At 45.0% G+C, this 21,012-nt stretch overlaps 1 protein-coding gene across 1 annotated transcript in view; it reads left to right on the forward strand.

The window, feature by feature from the left end:
* Positions 1-21,012, forward strand: part of LOC115141954 (chloride channel protein 2-like) — a 167,447-nt gene that overhangs the window by 71,588 nt on the left and 74,847 nt on the right. The window contains 4 exon segments of the mRNA XM_029681382.2: positions 10,659-10,790; positions 11,557-11,685; positions 11,757-11,890; positions 13,785-13,862. Coding sequence (XP_029537242.2) covers positions 10,659-10,790; positions 11,557-11,685; positions 11,757-11,890; positions 13,785-13,862 — 473 coding nt within the window.

Genomic DNA, 21,012 nt, shown 5'->3' on the forward strand with positions numbered 1-21,012 from the left:
TTCTTGTCCCGAGCAGTCTCTTCTTATTATTGTTGTCCTATAGCAGTGGTTTCTTTGCAGCAATTCAATGCCATGAAACCCTGATTCACACAGTCTCCTCTGAACAGTTGACGTTGAGATGTCTGTTAATCTGAAGCAATTGTTGGGGCTGCAATTTCTGAGGCTGGTAACTCTAATGAACTTATCCTCTGCAGCAGAGATAACTCTGGGTCTTCCATTCCTGTGGCGGTCCTTATAAGTAAAAATAAAGAAAATCCCTTGAATGAGTAGGTGTTCTAAAACTTTTGATTTGGGGGTGTGTGTGTGTATGCATGCATGCGTGTATGCATGCAGTTGAAGTCGGAAGTTTACATACACCTTAGCCAAATAGATTTGAACTCAGTTTTTCACAATTCCTGACATTTAATCATAGTACAAATTCCCTGTTTTAAGTCAGTTAGGATGACCACTTTATTTGAAAAATGTGAAATGTCAGAATAATAGTAGAGTGATTTAGTTCAGCTTTTATTTTTTTAATCACATTACCAGTGGGTCAGACGTTTACATGCACTCAATTAGTATTTGGTAGCATTGCCTTTAAATTGTTTAACTTGGGTCAAACATTTCGGGTAGCCTTCCACAAGCTTCCCACAATAGGTTGGGTGAATTTTGACAGAGCTGGTGTAACTGACTCAGGTTTGTTGGCCTCCTTGCTCGCCCACTCTTTTTCAGTTCTTCCCACAAATGTTCTATAGGATTGAAGTCTTGGCTTTGCGATGGCCACTCCAATACCTTGACTTTGTTGTCCTTAAGCCATTGTGCCACAACTTTGGAAGTATGCTTGGGGTCATTGTCCAGTTGGAAGACCCATTTGTGACCAAGCTTAACTTCCTGACTGATGTCTTGAGATGTTGCTTCAATATATCCACATCATGCAGCAAAGCAATCCCAAAACATGATGCTGCCACCCCTGTGCTTCACGGTTGGAATGGCCTTCTTCGGCTTGCAAGCCTCCCTCATTTTCCTCCAAATGTAGCGATGGTTATTATGGCCAAACATTTCTATTTTTGTTTCATCAGACCAGAGAACTTTTCTCCAGAAAGTACGGTCTTTGTCCCCATGTGCAGTTGCAAACCGTAGTCTGGCTCTTGTATGGCGGTTTTGGAGCAGTGGCTTCTTCCTTGCTGAGCGGTCTTTTAGGTTATGTCAATATAGGACTCGTTTTACTGTATATATAGATACTTATGTACCTGTTTTCTCCAGCATCTTCACAAGGTTCTTTGCTGTTCTAGGTTTGATTTGCACTTTTCGCACCAAAGTACGTTCATCTCTAGGAGACGGAACACGTCTCCTTCCTGAGCTGTATGAAGGCTGCTTGGTCCCATGGTGTTTATACTTGTGTACTATTGTTTGTACAGATGAACATGGTAATTAGAAATTGATCTCAAGGATGAACCAGACTTGTGGAGGTCTACAATGTTTTTTTTTAGGTCTTGGCTGATTCATTTAGATTTTCCCATGATTTCAAGCAAAGAGGCACTGACTTTGAAGGTAGGCCGTGAAATACATCCACAGGTGGTAAAGTCCAATTGACTCAAATTATGTCAATTAGCCTATCAGAAGCTTTTAAAGCCATAACATAATTTTCTGACATTTTCCAAGCTGTTTAAAGGCACAGTCAACTTAGTGTATGTAAACTTCTGACCCACTGGAGGGTTTGTATCATCTGATTTACACAACATGCCTACCACTTTGAAGATGAAAAATATTTTTTATTGTGAAACAAACAAGAAATAAGACCAAAAAACTGAACTTGAGCATGCATAACTATTCACCCCCCCCGTTTTGCCCGTTCTACAAGGCAAAACTGTTCCAGCTCCTTCAAGTTGGATGGGTTCCGCTGGTGTACAGCAATGACTACGGTCATACCACAGATTCTCAATTGGATTGAGGTATGGGCTTTGACTAGACCATTCCAAACATTTAAATGTTTCTCCTTATTAAACCTTCAAGTGTTGCTTTAGCAGTATCTTAGGGTCATTGTTTTGCTGGAAGGTGAACATCCATCCCAGTCTTAAATCTCTGGAAGACTGAAATAGGTTTTACTCAAGAATTTCCCTGTATTTAGCGCCATCTTTCATTTCTGACCATTTTCCCAGTCCTTGCCGATGAAAAACAACCCCACAGCATGATGCTGCCACCACCATAATTCACTGTGGGGGTGGTGTTCTCGGGGTGATGAGAGGTGTTGGGTTTGCGCAGACATAGCGTTTTCCTTGATGGCCAAAAAGCTAAATGTTTGTCTCATCTGACCACAGTACGTTCTTCTATATGTTTGAGGAGTCTCCCACATGCCTTTTGGTGAACACCAAACGTGTTTGCTTATTTTTTTTCTTTAAATGGCTTTTTTCTGGACACTCTTCCGTAAAGCCCAGCTCTGTGGACTGTACGGCTTAAAGTGGTCCTATGGAAAGATACTCCAACCTCAATACATAGGCATGCACCACTTTTCTGTTTTTTAATTTGATTTTTTAAACATGTTATTTTTTTCAGTTCACTTCACCAATTTTGACTATTTTGTTTATGTCCATTACATGAAATCCAAATAAAAATCCATTTAAATTACAGGTTGTAATGCAACAAAATAGGAAAAAAGCTAAGGGGGATGAATACTTTTGCAAGTGTGTGTGTGTATAAATTCAGCAAAAAAAGAAATGCCCCTTTTTCAGGACCCTGTCTTTCAAAGAAAATTCATAAATCCAAATAACTTTACAGATCTTCATTTAAAGGGTTTAAACACTTGTTTCCCATGCTTGTTCAATGAACCATAAACAATTAATGAACATGCACCTGTGGAACGGTCGTTAAGACACTAACAGCTTACAGACGGTAGGCAATTAAGGTCACAGTTATGAATACTTAGGACACTAAAGAGGCATTTCTACTGACTCTGAAAAACACCAAAAGAAAGATTCCCAGGGTCCCTGCTCATCTGCTTGAACGTGTCTTAGGCATGCTGCAAGGAGGCATGAGGACTGCACATGTGACCAGGACAAAACATTGCAATGTTCGTACTGTGAGATGCCTAAGACAGCACTACAGGGAGACCGGGCGGACAGCTGATCGTCCTCGCAGTGGCAGACCACGTGTAACAACACCTGCACAGGATCGGGACATCCGAACATCACACCTGCGGGACAGGTATAGGATGGCAACAACTGCCTGAGTTACACCAGGAACGCACAATGCCTCCATCAGTGCTCAGACTGTCTGCAATAGGCTAAGAGAGGCTGGACTGAGGGCTTGTAGGTCTGTTGTAAGGCAGGTCCTCACCAGACATCACCGGCAACAACGTCACCCATGGGCACAAACCCACCGATGGACCAGACAGGACCGGCAAAAAGTGTTGTTAACTGATGAGTCACGGTTTTGTCTCACCAGGGGTGATGGTCGGATTCGCGTTTATTGTCGAAGGAATGAGCGTTACACCGAGGTCTGTACTCTGGTGCGGGATCGATTTGGAAGTGGAGGGTCCGTCATGCGGTGGGTCACAGCATAATCGGACTGAGCTGGTTGTCTTTGCAGGCAATCTCAACTCTGTGCATTACAGGGAAGACATCCTCCTCCCTCATGTGGTACCCTTCCTGCAGGCTCAACCTGACATGACCCTCCAGCATGACAATGCCACCAGCCATACTGCTCGTTCTGTGTGTGATTTCCTACAAGACAGGAATGTCAGTGTTCTGCCATGGCCAGCGAAGAGCCCGAATCTCAATCCCATTGAGCACGTCTGGGACTTGTTGGATCGGAGGGTAAGGGCTAGGGCCATTCCCCCCCCAGAAATGTCCGGGAACTTGTAGGTGCCTTGGTCGAAGAGTGCGGTAACATTTCACAGTAAGAACTGGCAAATCTGTTGCAGTCCATGAGGAGGAGATGCACTGCAGTACTTAATGCAGCTATATTGATGGTTACTTTAGATTTTTACCCCCACCTTTGTTCAAGGACACATTCTTCCATTTCTGTTATCACATGTCTGTCGAACTTGTTCAGTTAGTGTCTCAGTTGTTGATTCTTGTTATGTTCCTACAAATATTTCCACGTTAAATTTGCTGAAAATAAACGCAGTTGACATTGAGTATGTTTATTTTTTTGCTGAGTTTAAAAAATATATATATATATATGTGTGTGTACTCTGTACTTTGTTGAATCACGTTTGGCAGCTATAAGCTTGGCACACGTATTTTTGGGAGTTTCTCACATTCTTCTCTACATATCCTCTCAAGCTCTGTCAGGTTGGATGGGGAGTGTTGCTGCGCAGCAATTTTCAGGTCTCTTCAGAGCTGTTCAAGTCCTGGCTCTGTCTGGGCCACTCAAGGACATTGAGACTTGTCCCGAAGCCACTCTTGCGTTGTCTTGGCTGTATGGTAGTCTCCCAGTCCCATCCATTGAAAAACATCCCCACAACATGATGCTGCCACCACCATGCTTCACCGTAGGGATGGTGCCAGGTTTTCCTCCAGACATGATGCTTGGCATTCAGGCCAAAGAGTTCAATCTTGGTTTCATCAGACCAGAGAGTCTTGTTTCTCATGGTCAGAGTCCTTTAGGTGCCTTTTGGAAAAATCCAAGCGGACTGTCATGCCTTTTACTGAGGAGTGGCTTCTGTCTGGCCACTCTACCATAAAAGGCCTGATTGGTAGAGTACTGCAGAGATGTTTGTCCTTCTGGAAGGTTCTCTGATCTCCACAGAGGAACTCTGGTGCTCTGTCAGAGTGACTATCAGGTTCTTGGTCACCTCCCTGACCAAGGCCCCCCCAATTGCTCAGTTTGGCCAGGTGGCCAGCTCTGGCTTGGTTTTGGCTTGGTTTTTGCTCTGACATGCACTGTCAACTGTGGGACCTTATATAGACGTGTGTGTGTGTGCCTTTCCAAATAGTTTCCAATCAATTGAATTTACCACAAGTGGACTCCAATCAAGTTGTAGAAACATCTCAAGTATGATCTATGGAAACAGGTTGCACCTGAGCTTAATTTTGAGTCTCATAGCAGTGTTTGAAAACTTATGTAAATCATGTTTTTAGTTTTTTATACTTTTGCAAAAATGTCTCGCTTTATCATTATTGGGTATTGTGTGTAGATTGAGGATTTTTATGTATTTCATCAATTTTAAAATAAGGCTGTTACATAACAAAATGTGAAAGTTAAGGGGTCTGAATACTTTCCGAAAGCACTGTAATTGATCTCATAGGCCTAATTGTGCTGTAGAGGTATTTTTTGAATTGCACACATATGCTGTGTCACATATTCCTAAAATAACATTGCAGGCCTGCGGTTGGGGTTGAGTCGGAGTTGGACAGAAAGCCAGCGGGTGCGGTATGAAAAGCTGCGGGTGCAGGCAGGAACGGGATGAAGAAATCCCACACAGACATCTACTGTGCACCATGACAGTGAAGCCTGTAACGTTAGAGCTGTTTAGTGTGTCCGTGTGAAAAGTAAGGAATTAGCTAAGGAAACTGACAGATCGATAACCTTACATTGCCATACTGACTTATAAAAACCCATGTTGCACAAAACAAACGTACCAAATCAGTCTTCAATCGTTTGGCAAATGGTTTCATCATTTGATTCCGTTCTAGTGTGATTGAGGCAAAAAATAATAACTACATTTGTTAACTTTTGGCCAGCTCTCTCGCTAACTGTACATCAACTGGCGAAAGCTAGCCAAGTTCATTTACTTCTGTTGAAACGGGACTAAACAAAGGCTGCAAAACATGTCCATACAAACAACAGCTGTTAGATAGTAACAGCAGCTACCGCATATCGCTGTCTGACAGAACTAGAGGCTAGAGCTGACCTGGCTGTGGTAGCTACTAGCTAGTGTAGCTTATTCATTCACCTCAGTCGAGAGGGGATGATACATTAGCTAACCAACATGTCAGTTAGAATACAAGCTCAGCACTGTAAATAACACTAGTTTTGTTTTTTCTGTTAAGTTTAACTGCAGTTACCTTGCCAGCTACATCAATCAACTAAAGAGTAGCCCGTTTCTGCTCTGCTTTCTATTACAACTCTGTGAAAGAGCGCAACTCATACACACTGAATTATGCTCAACTCTCATGCTGGTCCAGCTAGCCTTCCAGAAGCTTTGCCTTCATACAGCCTGTCAGCCCGCTCTATGTTGTCCACGTGGTCTGTCTGAACACTCCAAACAGCCTACACGACCGCTCTGAGGCGTCCGCATGGTCCTAAGGCACACCGTAGCTGCTTTATGTATCACATTGTAGTGATCAAACTAGAGGGGACAAAAATGCAATTTCAGAATGTGGGGGGGGATTTGTCCCCCCGTCCCCAGTGAAAGTTGCGTCCCTGTGTGAAGTGATCAGCTGGTTGTCTCCCCAGTGGTAAGTCGTTCCCCGTATGGAACATTTCTAATGTAGGTTATTTTTTGCTTTAGTATGCTATCACATTGCATAAAAAATGGGATGGCTAATTTGATTGGGGTGGGTAATGTTCCGTATTCTGTCGGTACGCCGTATTCACAATTGGTGTACTATTTTCCCTTTTGCCCTTACTCATTTACTCACTGTGTTCAGTTTCCTTTCTCTCACTTGTTCATCTTCACTCATTCATTCTCACTCAGACATTAAGTGCTTGGCGCTGGAAGCGGACACATTCTGTATCCAAGACGACCTAAGTTAGTCTCAGCAGGTATGTGGGTGTTATTGCTAGAGCCAGAAAGAGGGAAGGAGAGAGAGAAAGTGAAAGAATAAGGCTAAAGGATAGTCCAAGGGAGACAGAGGAGATGGAGAAGTAAAGAAACTAGGGACAGAGAAGAAATGGAAAAGTAAAGTGGAAAGAGGGAGAAAGAAAATAAAATACCAGTAAGGAGAGGAAGTCAAATATGAAGAGATAGAAGGTAGAAAATGAAAAAAGGATGAGAGTAATGAAAGAAAAGTTAAAGCCGTGGTTTGAAGAGTGGTGAGATGGTGGAAGACAGGATGGGGTGAATGGAAAAAAGAGGAGAGGGATGGAGGGAAATAGCATGCAGGTTATTGCCTGCCATAAAGAATGAAACAGGTAAGTGTTGTAAGGTGTGTACTGTGTACCCCAGGAAAACCATAGCAGCACAGACGGAGCTAACAACATTACTGCTCAGAGACCAGACAAGATTACAGCTGCTGCTGGTTTGAACACACACACTGTTAGTGAGCATTTCTCCTTTGCCAAGATAATCCATCCAGCTGACAGGTGTGGCATATCAAGAAGATGATTAAACAGCATAATCATTACACAGGTGTACCTTGTGCGGAAGACAATAAACAGCCACTCTAAAATGTGCAGTTTTGTCACCCAACACAATACCACAGATGTCTCAAGTTTTGAGGGAGTGTGCAATTGGCATGCTGACTGCAGGAATGTCCACCAGAGCTGTTGCCAGAGAATGTAATGTTAATTACTCTGCTATAAGATGCCTCAAACATTGTTTTAGAGAATTTGGCAGTACATTCAACCGGCCTCACAACAGTAGACCATGTGTAACCACACCAGCACAGGACCTCCACATCTGGCTTCTTCACCTGCAGGATGGTCTGAGACGAGCCAGATGAAACTGTGGGTTTACACAAACAAATAATTTCTGCACAAACTGTCAGAAACAGCCTCAGGGAAGCTCATCTTCATGCTCATCGTTCTCACCAGGGTCTTGACCTGGCTGCAGTTCGGCACCGTAACCGACTTCAGTGGGAAAGCATTCCACAGACCACAATCAACAGCCTGATCAACTCTATATGAAGGAGATGTGTCATGCTGGATGAGGCAAATGGTGGTCAGACCAGATACTGACTGGTTTTCTGATCCACGCCCTTACTTTTTTTCCCAGTCGTGAAATCCATAGATTATGGCCTAATTTATTTATATTGACTGAGTTCCGTACGACTTGTAACTAAGTGAAATCTTTGAAATTGTTGCGTGATGATGAGTTTATTCTTGTTCATGTACAGTACCAGTCAGAAGTTTGGACACCTACTCATTCAAGGGTTTTCCTACATTTTGACAATGTTCTACATTTTAGAATTGTGAAGACATAAAAACTATGAAATAACACATATGGAATAATATAGTAACCAAAAAAGTGCTAAACAAATCAACATATATTTGAGATTCTTCAAAGTTGCTACCCTTTGCCTTGATGACAGCTTTGCACGCTCTTGGCATTCTCTCAACCAGCTTCATGAGGAATGTTTTTCCAACAGTCTTGGAGGAGTTCCCACATGCTGAGCACTTGTTGGCTTCTTTTCCTTCACTCTACGCTCCAACTCATCGCAAACCATCACAATTGGGTTGAGGTCGGATGATTTTGGAAGCCAGGTCATCTGATGCAGCATTCCATCACTCTCCTTCAAAGTCAAATAGCCCTTACACAGCCTAGAGGTGTGTTTTGGGACATTGTCCTGTTGAAAAACAAATGATAGTTCCACTAAGCACAAACCAGATGGGATGGCGTATCGCTTCAGAATGCTGTGGTAGCCATGCTGGTTAAGTGTGCTTTGAATTCTAAATACATCACTGACAGTGTCACCAGCAAACACCATCTCACCTACCTCTATCTCCATGGTGGGAACCACGCATGCGGCGATTATCCGTTCACCTACTCTGCGTCTCACAAAGAAACGGGGTCTGGAACCAAAAATCTCAAATTTGGACTCATCAGACCAAAGGACAGATTTCCACCGGTCTAATGTCCATTGCTCGTGTTTCAAGCAAGTCTGTTATTCTTATTGGTGTCCTTTTAGTAGTTGTTTCTTTGCAGCAATTTGACCATGAAGGCCTGATTTCACGCAGTCTCCTCTGAACAGTGGATGTTGAGATGTGGCTGTTACTTTAACTATGTGAAGCATTTATTTGGGCTGCAATTTCTGAGGCTGGTAACTAATGAACTTATCCTCTGCAGCAGAGGAAATTCTGGTTCTTTCTTTCTTGTGGCAGTCCTCATGAGAGACAGCTTCAACATAGCGCTTGATGGTTTTTGAGACTGCACTTGAAATGTTCAAAGTTCTTGAAATGTTCAGCATTGACTGACCTTCATGTCTTAAAGTAATGATAGACTATCATTTCTCTTTGCTTATTTGAGCTGTTCTTGCCATAATATGGACTTGGTCTTTTTACCAAATAGGGCTATCTTCTGTATACCCCCCTACCTTGTCACAACACAATTGATTGTCTACTTTGAAGAATCTCAAATATAAAATATATTTTGATGATAAAAAAAAATGTTTGGTTACCACATGATTCCTTGTGTTATTTCATAGTTTGATGTCTTCACTATTATTCTACAATGTAGAATATAGTCAAAATAAAGATATCTTGGAATGAGTTGGTGTTTCCAAAATGTTGATTGGTGCTGTATGTTTGCATGAACATGCTCTCGCACATACACATGCAAACAGACAGCGGCAGGTAGCCTAGTGGTTAATTAAATTAAAAAAGGTCACTGGTTCGAATCCCCAAGCCGACTATATTAAAAATCTCTGTGCCCTTGAGCAAGGCACTTAACCCTAATTGCTCTTGTTAGTCGCTCTAAGAGCGTCTGCTAAATGACTTTTTTTTATGTAAACCGTGACAAACACACACATCTCGCAAAACACTATCTCACACATGATGACTAGAGAACAGAAGGGGATTTTAGAACACTCTGCTGGGCCGTGGGCGAGATGATGCAACACACAAAAAGTTTTCCTCACTGCTTGTAAGCTGTGTGCGCTTGTGTGTTAGACTGTGAAGGTGTTGATTGGAGAGTGTGTGTGTGTGTGTGTGTACTGTAGTGTGCTAAAAACACGCATGTTGCTCTGTCGCCATCCTGCGCCACACAATATTCAATATATTGCTATGTCTGCTCCTCTCTGTCCCAAATCCATCCCTACACGTCCACTTCAATGACCCTATTCCATTACATCCATTACACGTTCTATCTGCGTATTAATGATATACACCCCATTCCATGTCATCAACATTACAACCTGTTCCCCTATACAATGGCCGTACTATAGAGGAGGAGGAAAGTGGAGGGACAAATGGGGAGAGTAATAATACTTTAGATGAGAAGGAAAAGAGAGGGAGGAAGAGGGGGATACAGAAATTCAGAATTCTCTCTTTCATCTGACAGAATCTTGTAGTGTAGTAAAGTAGCATTAGTGTGGTTTAGTACGTTGGTGAGATGAGAGAAGACTGAATAATATGACAGGGGAGCAGAGCAGGACTAATGTTAGGACAGTGTGGCGTGTCTGATGTGACAGTCCTTAAAGTAGAGAACTAGAAGACCCCTCCTGCTAGACATCTCCTCTTTGAGAGTGGAGAAATAAGGAAAGGAGTGAGTCGAGGGAAATAGGGGGGGGGAAAGCTGTGTGAATTAAACAGCCCCCATGTAAAAGGAGACTAGAGGTGTCTGTGCAAAAGTGAACATCGACGAATGGGTACTTGTGGGTGTAGGGGGTTACATTGTATTGTGGTCCTGACTCCGAGATGGGTAATGTAGTTTTAACAATGCTACACTTCTCTCCTCATTCTGTAAGATGTGTTAGTTTGTTTATATTGTAGTTCTGACTGACTTGACTCTACTGTAGTAGTAGTAAGTGTTGTCGTTGTCGTCTAACAGTGTGCACCTGTATCTCTCTTCCCTCCAGTCTGTACGGTGCGCTGTCAGAAGTTCCTCATCTCTCGTGTTGGTGAAGACTGGATCTTCCTCATCCTCCTGGGTCTATTCATGGCTCTGGTCAGCTGGGTGGTCGACTTCGCTATTGCCATCTGTCTACAAGGTGAGGGCTTTGGGGAGGAGGTAGACTGCTTGGTCTACTGATGGCTCTAGTCAGCTGTACTGTCCCTCTGTCTGAATCATTTCATCTGACACATTTCCTGCATGCAGCTAAAGGAGACATTAAGCCACACTCAAGATAATCTCAGACACTGTGGTTTACGCACATACACTCGTCAAACCAGGGTGTGTGTTCATGATGAGCTGCAGTGCAGATTACTGTCTACCAGGGCTGCATGCAAGTCCGTGTGTGTATGATTAGCTTAAATGTGGTTTAATTTAATCTTTGCAGCATTGAAATGTGTTTGTGTGTAGCATGTATGTGTGTTGAAAAGGTGTGTGGGTGTCAATGTGCATTATCTTGAGTCTAGCACACATTTACACACATTGCTGCAGTGTGTGTGTGTGTGTGTGTGTGTCAGATGGTAGACTGCATGTAGAGAAAGGGGAGAGGAGTGAGTCATCTAGAAGCAAGACACTCATCTAGACAACCCCCCTCCCCTTTCTACACACACACACACACTTTTGATCTCTCCATGTAAAGCAGTCATTTTTAGGAGAGGAGTCCTGCGGGTTCTACTTCTATCAACTGTTTTGTCTCTGTACTCATGAGTAGGGCTGGGAATTGCCAGGGACCTCACAATATGATATTATCAGGATACTGCCAATACGATGATGAATATATTTGATCACGATTTATATATTGGATATAGTTTAACTTTCTGATTGACATCAATTTGATATTGGTGTGTTTGTGTGTGTGTCCACAGCACAGAAGTGGATGTACGGAGGCCTGGAGAGTAATGTGTTTCTCCAGTACCTAGCCTGGGTCACCTACCCTGTGGTGCTCATCACCTTCTCAGCTGGCTTCACACAGCTACTGGCCCCACAGGCCGTAGGTAAGACACACACGTACACTGACTGACTGACTGACTGCATCAGAGCACCATAACCCCCTCTCCCCCTCTAGGTTCAGGTATCCCAGAGATGAAGACCATTCTGAGGGGTGTAGTGCTGAAAGAATACCTCACCTTTAAAACCTTTGTTGCCAAAGTCATCGGTCTCACCTGTGCCCTGGGCAGTGGCATGCCTCTGGGCAAGGAGGTAACACTCACACACACACTCTCTACACACAGCACACACACACACGTGCACACGCGTTCGGTTAACATTCTTCTCACCTCTCTGTCTTTTGACGCACACACATCCTCTTCTCACAGTCAAGCTTGTGTGAGTTTGGGTAGTTGTCACTTGTTGCTGTCTGTTCCAGGAGTTCCACTAGTTATTTAGACACACACTCCATTTGACAGCTAGCAGACCCAATCTGGCATGAAGACTCCTAAAATCAATCAATATATCTGTAATTCATAGGACAAGGGGTTCTAACAGTGAAGCACACAGAGGGTTGTGGTTACACATGTCCTGTGTCCCTGTCATACAGCCACACACGTTGCACTCAGGCCACCCTGTTGGTCACAGTGGAGAGGGAGGACAGGGGAGGGGGATAAGAGGGAGTAAAGAAGAGGAGAGGGGGATGGAGGGTGGAAAGAAGTGGGGAGGAGAGGGGGATGAAAAGGAGGGTGGAGAGGGGGGATGAAGGAGGGTGGAGAGGGGGATGAAGGAGGGTGGAGAGGGGGGGATGAAGGAGGGTGGAGAGGGGGATGAAGGAGGGTGGAGAGGAGAGGGGGATGGAGGGTGGAAAGAAGTGGAGAGGGGGTGGGGAGGAGAGGGGATGAAGGAGTGGGGGGAGGAGGGGGGTGGAGGGTGGAGAGGAGAGGGGGATGAAGGAGGGTGGAGAGGAGGGGGGATGAAGGAGGGGAGAGGGGAGGGGGGGATGGGAGGGTGGGGAAGAAGTGGAGAGGGGGTGGGAGAGAGAGGGGGATGAAGGAGGGTGGGGAGGGGGATGGAGGGATGAAGGAGGGTGGGGAGGAGAAGGGGATGAAGGAGGGTGGAGAAGGGGATGAAGGGGGTGGAGAGGGATGGAGGAGGGTGGAAGGGGTGGAGAGGGGATGGAGAGGGGGTGGGGAGGAGAGGGGGATGAAGGAGGGTGGAGGGAGGATGAAGGGGGTGGAGGGGGTGGAGAGGGGGATGAAGGAGGGTGGAGGGGGATGAAGGAGGGTGGAGAGGGGTGGAGAGGAGGGTGGAGAGGGGTGGAGAGGGGGATGAAGGAGGGTGGAGAGGGGGGATGGAGGGTGGAGAGGGGGATGGAGGGGTGGAGAGGGGGGATGAAGGAGGGTGGAGAGGGGTGGAGGGGGATGAAGGAGGGTGGAGGGGTGGAGGGGGATGAAGGAAGGTGGAGAGGGGGATGAAGGAGGGTGGAGAGGGGTGGAGAGGGGGATGAAGGAGGGTGGGGAGAGGGGGATGAAGGAGGGTGGAGAGGGGTGGATGACGGAGGGTGGAGAGGAGTGGGGGGGATGAAGGAGGGTGGAGAGGGGAGGAGGGGAGAGGGTGGAGAGGGGGATGAGGGGTGGAGAGGGGATGAAGGAGGGTGGAGAGGGGGATGAAGGAGGGTGGAGAGGGGGATGAAGGAGGGTGGAGAGGGGGATGAAGGAGGGTGGAGAGGGGGATGACGGAGGGTGGAGAGGAGAGGGGGATGACGGAGGGTGGAGAGGAGAGGGGATGGAGGGAGGGGGGGATGAAGGAGGGTGGAGAGGATGAAGGAGGGGGATGATGAGGGGTGGAGAGGGGGATGAAGGAGGGTGGAGAGGGGGGGGATGGAAGGAGGGGGATGAGGAGGGTGGAGAGGGGATGAAGGGAGGGTGGAGAGGAGGGGGAGAGGAGAGGGGGATGAAGGAGGGTGGAGAGGAGAGGGGGATGAAGGAGGGTGGAGAGGAGAGGGGGATGAAGGAGGGTAGAGGGGGATGAAGTAGGGTGGAGAGGGGGTTGGAAGAATACAACAGAATTGAAATCTTCTTAGGAAAGTCTTGAGATTAATCAATGATATACTGAAGTTTTTAGGAAATCATTCACAAGTGATTCTTTCTCCCTCTCTCTCTAGGGTCCGTTTGTTCACATTGCCAGTCTGTGTGCTGCACTCCTCAGCAAATTCATGTCTCTGTTTGGTGGAATCTACGAGGTAAACCACACTTGGACACACACAAGTTACCACATTGATATCAATGTGATCTTTCAGAAAGGAAACACTATGCAGAAATATGTTAAACCATTCATTAAGAAATGTCTAATGCAAGTCTTGATATATGCTCTGCTGCTTCAGGGTCGCTTAATATACACAGAAAAAAATATAAATGTAACATGTGATTTGTTGGTCCCATTTTTCATAAGCTGAAATAAAAGATCCCAGAATTTTTCCGTATGCACAAAAAGCTTATTTCGCTTAAATCTGGTGAAGAAATTTGTTTTAGTGAGCTTTTCTCCTTTGCCAAGATAATCCATCCACCTGACAGATGTGGCATATCAAGAAGCTGATTAAACAACATAATCATTACACAGGTGTACCTTGTGCTGGGGACAATAAAAGGCCACTCTAAAATGTGAAGTTTTGTCACACAACACAATGCCACAGATGTTTAAAGTTTTTAGGGAGCGTGCAATTGATATGCTGACTGCAGGAATGTCCACCAGAACAGTTGCCAGAGAATGTAATGTTCATGTCTCTACCATATGCCGCGTCCAAAGTCGTTTTAGAGAATTTGGCACTACGTCTAACCAGCCTCAACATCAGACCCATGTGTATGGCGTCATGTGGGAAAGCGGTTTGCTGATGTCAAAGTTGTGAACAGAATGCCCCAAGGTGTCGGTGGGGTTAGTGTATGGGCAGGCGTAAGCTACCGACAGCGAACACAATTGTGTTTTAACGATGGCAATTTGAATGCAGAGATACCATGACTAGATCCTGAGGCCCCTTGTTCACATGCTATCACCTCATGTTTCAGCATGATAAAGCACGGCCACATGTCACAAGGATCCGTACACAATTCGTGCAAGCTGAAAATGTCCCTGTTCTGCATACTCACCAGACATGTCACCCATTGAACATCTTTCAGATGCTCTGGATCAAGATGTACGACAACGTGTTCCAGTTCCCGCCAATATCCAGCAACTTGACACAGCAATTGAAGAGGAGTGAGACAACATTCTACAGGCCACAATCAACATCCTGATCAATTCTGTGCGAAGGAGACTAGGCTGCATGAGGCAAATGGTGGTCACACCAGATACTGACTGGTTTTCTGATCCACGCCCCTACTTTTTTTTAAGGTGTCTGTGACCAACAGATGCATATCTGTGTTCCCAGTCATGTGAAATCCATAGATTACGACCTAATACATGTATTTCAATTGACTGATTTCCTTACGTGAACTGTAACTCAGTAAAATCTTTGAAGTTGTATTTTTGTTCAGTATAGGAAATGAACTCCAAGCAGTGAGAGCGCTAAACTATAACAGTCCCCCCCAAGAGGGAATATGAATATGCTACCTAACTAGCAACCGTAAGCAGTACGAACCCAGCTGCCCTGGAGACGCACCGCCGGGTAGCCTCGTTTTGAGGCAGTATGAGCTGTCATCTTGGTATATGAGAATATACTACCTAACTAGCAACCGTAAGCAGTACGAACCCAGCTGCCCTGGAGACGCACCGCTGGGTAGCCTCGTTTTGAGGCAGTATGAGCTGTCATCTTGGTATATGAGAATATACTACCTAACTAGCAACCGTAAGCAGTACGAACCCAGCTGCCCTGGAGACGCACTGCCGGGTAGCCTCGTTTTGAGGCAGTATGAGCTGTCATCTTGGTATATGAGAATATACTACCTAACTAGCAACTAACTAGCAACCCAGCTGCCCTGGAGACGCAGCCGGGTAGCCTCGTTTTGAACTGTCATCTTGGTAGCTGCCCTGGAGACGCAACCCAGCTGCAGGGTGCTCTCACTGAAAGTAAATTAATAATCATCTGGTGGGTCTTCATAAAAATATATCCTTATCTAATAAGCAACCTTAAGAAATATGACCCGGCCAACCACCTGTAGCTATATGCAATATATTTTATATCAAGTAGCCAGCAAAGATGGCAACATGTAGGCTATTGACCACGGCTGACGCCATTATAGCAAACTTAATGAGGCATGGTACTGGCAGGTAAACTCGTCACTGTTTAGCAGCTCTCAATAGACCAACTGAGGTCATTCTCCATTACATGACTCTCTACTAGGCCTGTGTGTTAATACTAACTGTGTAGCATGAGCTAATGCAGCAGTATGTCTATTTCTCATATTACGCATCGCCGGGTACCCCGATGAGGTAAGATGAGCTGTCATCTTGGTACATGGAAAATATTCTACCCATCTAACTAGGCAACCGTAAGTTGTATGAACCCACCTGCCATGAACCTAGCCAACCACCTGCAATATAAATGCACTGCCAGGGGGCTTCGCTGAGGCAGGATGAGCTGTCATCTTGGTATATGAGGATATTCTACATATGCAACATAGCTACTGGACCATACGGCTGTTAAAGGGATTTCATTCCTATATGTTCATCAACCAAATCAATTAAAATACTCTGCCCATTTCTAAGAATTTGTAAGATACTTATTTGCATGAAATGGACATAGACCAGTCTCAAAATCAATCAATAGCGTTTATTCTCGAGAGTACTGATCATAATACAATGTACATTGGTTTATATATATCACATTTCATCATAGCGTTTTGAATGCTGCTCCTCCTCTCCGATACAATGGCAATATAGTTCACAAGGCTTCCCACATTGTCTGCCACCTGTTAAACAATCTACTACAAGCCCAAGGTCTCTCCCCTCCCTGGGTGGGGACAGAATGTCCTGTAAGGAACACAGTATTCCAGCCGGTCTGACGATAGCTCCATTCGTTTCTAACAAGGAACAGACAGTCCTTGTTCTAATTCTTGACTAAAACTACACACATCATATTAAGTATTATGATTATAATAAGATTCATACATCCATACAGTAACATACTAGTATTCTGTTTAGTTATAGTTTTAAATTAAATGTATACATAATTTAGTCATTATTCATCAAAATCTCATAACGGCTGACACAATCATGATCATATAGCAATACTGCAGGAACTCATGTAGAATCAAATGTAACGTCACCGCAGCAGATGGTCATGTGCCCACAGTGGTGACTAAGGAACCAGAGCCATGATGAGTTCCAGTACTTTGTCATTGGTTGCCAGCATCAATGTTGAACAGAGTTTTGCCAGGTGCCATCCGTGCTCAGCATTTAGATATCATAACATGAAAGGGAGGACGAAGCCGTGTCAGTTCTGGTGATGACGACTGATTTTCCATGCTAATTCTTTCATCTAGGGGTAGATGGGAGTATGGTTAATATGAGTGTCCATAATGCAAACCGATCATGCAAGATTAAAGGAAAGGATGATTTGGTGTGTTTCAGAATGAAGAACCCATAAAAGCCATCATTCGGACCGCGTAATATAAACACATTGTTGCCTTAACTTGGACTCAAACTTGTGCTATTGAGAGAGAGGAGAGATGCTCTTTGATGTGCATGTTGGTCACTTCTCCGTAGGCATTGAGAGTAGCGGACAGATGGATCCTGAGCAGACTATACACTGAATGGTCCTGACACCCGGAATTAACCGAATTCCTGCTTACTGGACCATGATAAAGGCAGGCTGCATTTGCCTGACTGTAATTTGGAATAGAAAAGGCATACATGGTTATATAACAGAAGACATTGTACAGATAGTCTACCTGAGCTAACAGCTATGTCAACATACACTACATAACCAAAAGTATATGGACACCTGCTTGTCGAACATCTCATTCCAAAATCATGGGCATTAACATAGTTGGTCCCACCTTTGCTGCTATAACAGCCTCCACTCTTCTCAAATCAAATCAAATGTATTTATATAGCCCTTCTTACATCAGCTGATATCACAAAGTGCTGTACAGAAACCCAGCCTAAAACCCCAAACAGCAAGCAATGCAGGTGTAGAAGCACGGTGGCTAGGAAAAACTCCCTAGAAAGGCCAAAACCTAGGAAGAAACCTAGAGAGGAACCAGGCTATGTGGGGTGGCCAGTCCTCTTCTGGCTGTGCCGGGTGGAGATTATAACAGAACATGGCCAAGATGTTCAAATGTTCATAAATGACCAGCATGGTCCAATAATAATAAGGCAGAACAATTGAAAATGGAGCAGCAGCACGGCCAGGTGGACTGGGGACCGCAAGGAGTCATCATGTCAGGTAGTCCTGAGGCATGGTCCTAGGGCTCAGGTCCTCCGAGAGAGCGAAAGAAAGAGAGAATTAGAGAGAGCACGCTTAAATTCACACAGGACACCGAATAGGACAGGAGAAGTACTCCAGATATAACAACCTGACCCTAGCCCCCGACACATAAATAACTGCAGCATAAATACTGGAGGCTGAGACAGGAGGGGTCAGGAGACACTGTGGCCCCATCCGAGGACACCCCTGGACAGGGCAGAACAGGAAGGATATAACCCCACCCACTTTGCCAAAGCACAGCCCCCACACCACTAGAGGGATATCTTCAACCACCAACTTACCATCCTGAGACAAGGCTGAGTATAGCCCACAAAGATCTCCGCCACGGCACAACCCAAGGGGGGGGCGCCAACCCGGACAGGATGATCACATCAGTGACTCAACCCACTCAGGTGACGCACCCCTCCCAGGGACGGTATGAGAGAGCTCCAGTAAGCCAGTGAATCAGCCCCTGTAATAGGGTTAGAGGCAGAGAATCCCAGTGGAAAGAGGGGAACCGGCCAGGCAGAGACAGCAAGGGCGGTTCGTTGCTCCAGAGCCTTTCCGTTCACCTTCCCACTCCTGGGCCAGACTACACTCAATCATATGACCCACTGAAGAGATGAGTCTTCAGTAAAGACTTAAAGGTTGAGACCGAGTTTGCGTCTCTGACATGGATAGGCAGACCGTTCCATAAAAATGGAGCTCTATAGGAGAAAGCCCTGCCTCCAGCTGTTTGTTTAGAAATTCTAGGGACAATTAGGAGGCCTGTTTCTTTTCACCGTAGCGTACGTGTAGGTATGTACGGCAGGACCAAATCAGAGAGATGGGTAGGAGCAAGCCCATGTAAATGCTTTGAAATCAGCCCTTGCTTTGACAGGAAGCCAGTGTAGGGAGGCTAGCACTGGAGTAATATGATCAAATTTTTTGGTTCTAGTCAGGATTCTAGCAGCCGTATTTAGCACTAACTGAAGTTTATTTAGTGCTTTATCCGGGTAGCCGGAAAATAGAGCATTGCAGTAGTCTAACCTAGAAGTGACAAAAGCATGGATTAATTTTTCTGCATCATTTTTGGACATAAAGTTTCTGATTTTTGCAATGTTACGTAGATGGAAAAAAGCTGTCCTTGAAATGGTCTTGATATGTTCTTCAAAAGAGAGATCAGGGTCCAGAGTAACGCCGAGGTCCTTCACAGTTTTATTTGAGACGACTTTTCAACCATCAAGATTAATTGTCAGATTCAACAGAAGATCTTTGTTTCTTGTGTCATCATTACTGCCACTTTTAGTGAGTTTGGTACACATCCGGTGGATAGAGAGCCATTTATTATGTTCAACATAGGAGGGCCAAGCACAGGAAGCAGCTCTTTCAGTAGTTTAGTTGGAATAGGGTCCAGTATGCAGCTTGAAGGTTTAGAGACCATGATTATTTTCATCATTGTGTCAAGAGATATAGTACTAAAACACTTTTGAGTGTCTCTCTTGATCCTATGTCCGTCCTGGCAGAGTTGTGCAGACTCAGGACAAAACTGTTGCCGCAAAGTTGGAAGCACAAAATCGTCCTGAATCTCATTGTATGCTTTAGCATTAAGATTTCCCTTCACTGGAACTAAGGGGCCTAGACTGAACCATGAAAAACAGCCCCAGACCATTATTTCTCCTCCACCAAACTTTACAGTTGATGCTATGCATTTGGGCAGGTAGCATTCTCCTGACACTCAGATTCATCCATTGGACTACCAGATGGTTAAGCATGATTCATCACTCCAGAGATCGTGTTTCCACTGCTCCAGAATCCAATGGTGGTGAACTTTACACCACTCCAGCCGACGCTTGGCATTGCGCATGGGAATCTTAGGTTTGTGTCCAGCTGCTTGGCCATAGAAAACCCATTTCATGAAGCTCCCGACGAACAGTTATTTTGCTTACGTTGCTTCCAGTGGCAGTTTGGAACTCGGTAGTGAGTGTTGCAACTGAGGACAGACCATTTTTACTTGCTACGCACTTCAGCAGTTGGCAGTCCCTTTCTGTGAGCTTGTGTGGCCTACCACTTCGCGGCTGAGCCGTTGTTGCTCCTAGACGTTTCCACTTCACAACAACAGCACTTTGTTGACTGGGGCAGCTCTAGCAGGGCAGAAATTTGACAAACTGACTTGTTGGAAAGGTGGCATCCTATGACGGTGCCAAGTTGAAAGTCACTGAGCTCTTCAGTAAGGCCTTTCTACTTCCAATGTTTGTCTTTGGAGACTGCATGGCTTTGTGCTCAACTTTTACACTTGTCTGCAACAGGTGTGGCTGAAAAAGATGAATCCACTCATTTTGAAGGAGTGTCCACATAATTTTGTATATATAGTGTATATGCTGGTAGGCCATGAAGAAGATGGATGACCTGATAGGAAGAGTAAATAAATCCAATAGATACTGAAATATGCCTGCCTATTAGTGTTTGAAACAAGCTCTTAACAGACATTTCCATTGGGGACAATGAACGCTCGAACAGCTGATTGCCACGTGGGTGTATAGCATGCCCATGGCAATGCTAGTATTAACAGCCAATTCAACACGGCTTGAAGCTATAGCAAGCCTTGATTGGTCATCACACCGCGATACAGCGCGAGCTTCCCCATTTAAGGTCCAGGGTGATTAACAGAAATCTGGGAGAAAAAGGTTACACTTAGCAGTAGTAATCATTTTAAAATGAGCTGTACCACTTTGAAATGTACCAGATGATGAGACTGACCCGGGAATGTTTAGCCGGCAACAGACTGTCTTCATCTGAGTATCACAAGATATTACGCTGCTCGACAGCAGCGCACATAGCAGTCCACAGCATTTGGCACAGCACAATGGTGGTAGAAATGAGTCATGCTCAGCTACAGCAATCACTGTAGCAAAGTATACGATGCCTGCGTGCGTTCCAACAATGTACGAGCATGCCTGATAACTTGCATAACTGGCTACTAGTAACTGACTACTAGTACACTCCAAAG

This window comes from Oncorhynchus nerka, linkage group LG14, assembly GCF_034236695.1.
Source record: "Oncorhynchus nerka isolate Pitt River linkage group LG14, Oner_Uvic_2.0, whole genome shotgun sequence".
NCBI classification, from domain to species: domain Eukaryota; kingdom Metazoa; phylum Chordata; class Actinopteri; order Salmoniformes; family Salmonidae; genus Oncorhynchus; species Oncorhynchus nerka.